General features: G+C 57.4%; 1 protein-coding gene across 1 annotated transcript in view; it reads right to left on the reverse strand.

Annotated features, from left to right (window-relative positions):
• Nucleotides 1–466: 466 nt before the first annotated feature.
• Nucleotides 467–1,745, reverse strand: part of NPC1L1 (NPC1-like 1) — a gene marked incomplete at its 3' end in the record, with an annotated part of 10,947 nt that continues 9,668 nt past the window's right edge. Inside the window, exons 4-5 of the mRNA XM_010007114.1 lie at nucleotides 1,575–1,703; nucleotides 467–649 (exon numbers count right to left, since the gene is read on the reverse strand). Coding sequence (XP_010005416.1) covers nucleotides 467–649; nucleotides 1,575–1,703 — 312 coding nt within the window. The remainder of the gene's footprint in view (nucleotides 650–1,574; nucleotides 1,704–1,745) is intronic.

Genomic DNA, 1,745 nt, shown 5'->3' on the forward strand with positions numbered 1-1,745 from the left:
CCTGGGGGACACCTCCTTGGGGACACCTCCTTGGGGAACATCTCCTTGGGGACATCCCTTGGGACATCCCTGGGGACATCCCTTGGAGACATCCCTGGGGAACATCCCTTGGGGACATCCCTTGGGGACATCCCTGGGGGACATCCCTGGGGACACCTCCTTGGGGACATCCCTTGGCGACATCCCTGGGGACACCTCCTTGGGGACATCCCTTGGGGACACCTCCTTGGGGACATCCCTGGGACACATCCCTGGGGGACACCTTCTTGGAGACATCCCCTGGGGACATGCCTTGGGACATCCCCTGGTGGACACCTCCTTGGTCATAGCTCCTTGTAGACACCTCCACCCCATGGGGACCCCCATGCCCCACAGGTGCCCCCATGTCCCCCAGGACATGTCCCCAAGGGCTGCCCCAAACCATGGAGACCCTCCCCTCAGGTACCACCCCCTGGTGCCCCCCAACCTGGTACTCCTGGACGAAGATGAAGATGTTGTCAGCACCCACGGCCAGCACCAGGAAGGGCACGACCTCGAGGATGATGAGGGAGGAAGGCAACCCCAGCAGGGCCAGGAAGCCCATGGAGGCAAAGACCGAGCCCAGCACCACGGCGATGCCACCCAGGGCCAGGGTCACCTTGGACTCCACCTGCAGTTGGATGGGGACACCTCAGCACCCCATGGAGCATCCCAGAATCCAGGGTCGGGTTGAGGGACCTCAAAGATCATCCAGTCCCACCCCCTGCATGGGCAGGGACACCTCTCACCAGCCCAGGCTGCTCCAAGCCCCGTCCAACCTGCCCTTGGACATGTCCTTGGGCCACCACTAAGTTGGGTGGGAGTCAGAAGGTAGGAAGGGTCTATGGGGGGGTCTGGGCAGGCTGGATCCAAGGGCTGAGGGAAGATCTTCCCATCCAGTGAGGAGTGGAACCATGGAATGGTTGGCGTTGGGAAAGACCTCGGATATCATCCAGTCCAACCACTGGGCTTTTCCAGCCAAGGGCTTTTCCATCCATAGGTTGGACTGGATGATCTTCAAGGGCTTTTCCAACTCAAACTCTTCTTGGACTGGATGATCTCCAAAGTCCAACCAACCCATTCTTGGATTGGATGATCTCTGAGGTCTTTTCCAACCATAGGTTGGACTGGATGATCTTCAAGGGCTTTTCCAACTCAAACTCTTCTTGGACTGGATGATCTCCAAAGTCCAACCAACCCATTCTTGGATTGGATGATCTCTGAGGTCTTTTCCAACCATAGGTTGGACTGGATCATCTCCAAAGTCCAACCAAACCCTTCTTGTACTGGATGATCTCTGAGGTCTTTGCCAACCCAACCCATTCTTGAACTGGATGATCTCCAAGGTGTTTTCCAACCATAGGTTGGACTAGATGATCTTCAAGGTCTTTCCCAACCCAACCCATTCTTGGACTGGATGATCTCTGAGGTCTTTCCCAACCCAACCCATTCTTGGACTGGTTGATCTCCAAGGTCCAACCCAACCCATTCTTGGACTGGATGATCTCCAAGGTCCAACCCAACCACCCCCTGATTCCACAGCTCCCAGCACCCACCAGGATGCGGCTCCAGGCCGTGTACTCTCCCAGTGCCACAGCAATGTAGATGAAGACCACCAAGTAGCTGGTGGCCATGATGGGCAGGTCCTCGGCCGTGGTTCGGTTGATCTCGTCCTCCAGCGAGCGCTGGGGGGGGGAAAACAACCCACCCAAGGTGTTGAGGGGGTG

The sequence above is a fragment of the Chaetura pelagica genome, unplaced genomic scaffold, assembly GCF_000747805.2.
Source record: "Chaetura pelagica isolate M959 unplaced genomic scaffold, ChaPel_1.0 scaffold1780, whole genome shotgun sequence".
Classification (NCBI taxonomy): domain Eukaryota; kingdom Metazoa; phylum Chordata; class Aves; order Apodiformes; family Apodidae; genus Chaetura; species Chaetura pelagica.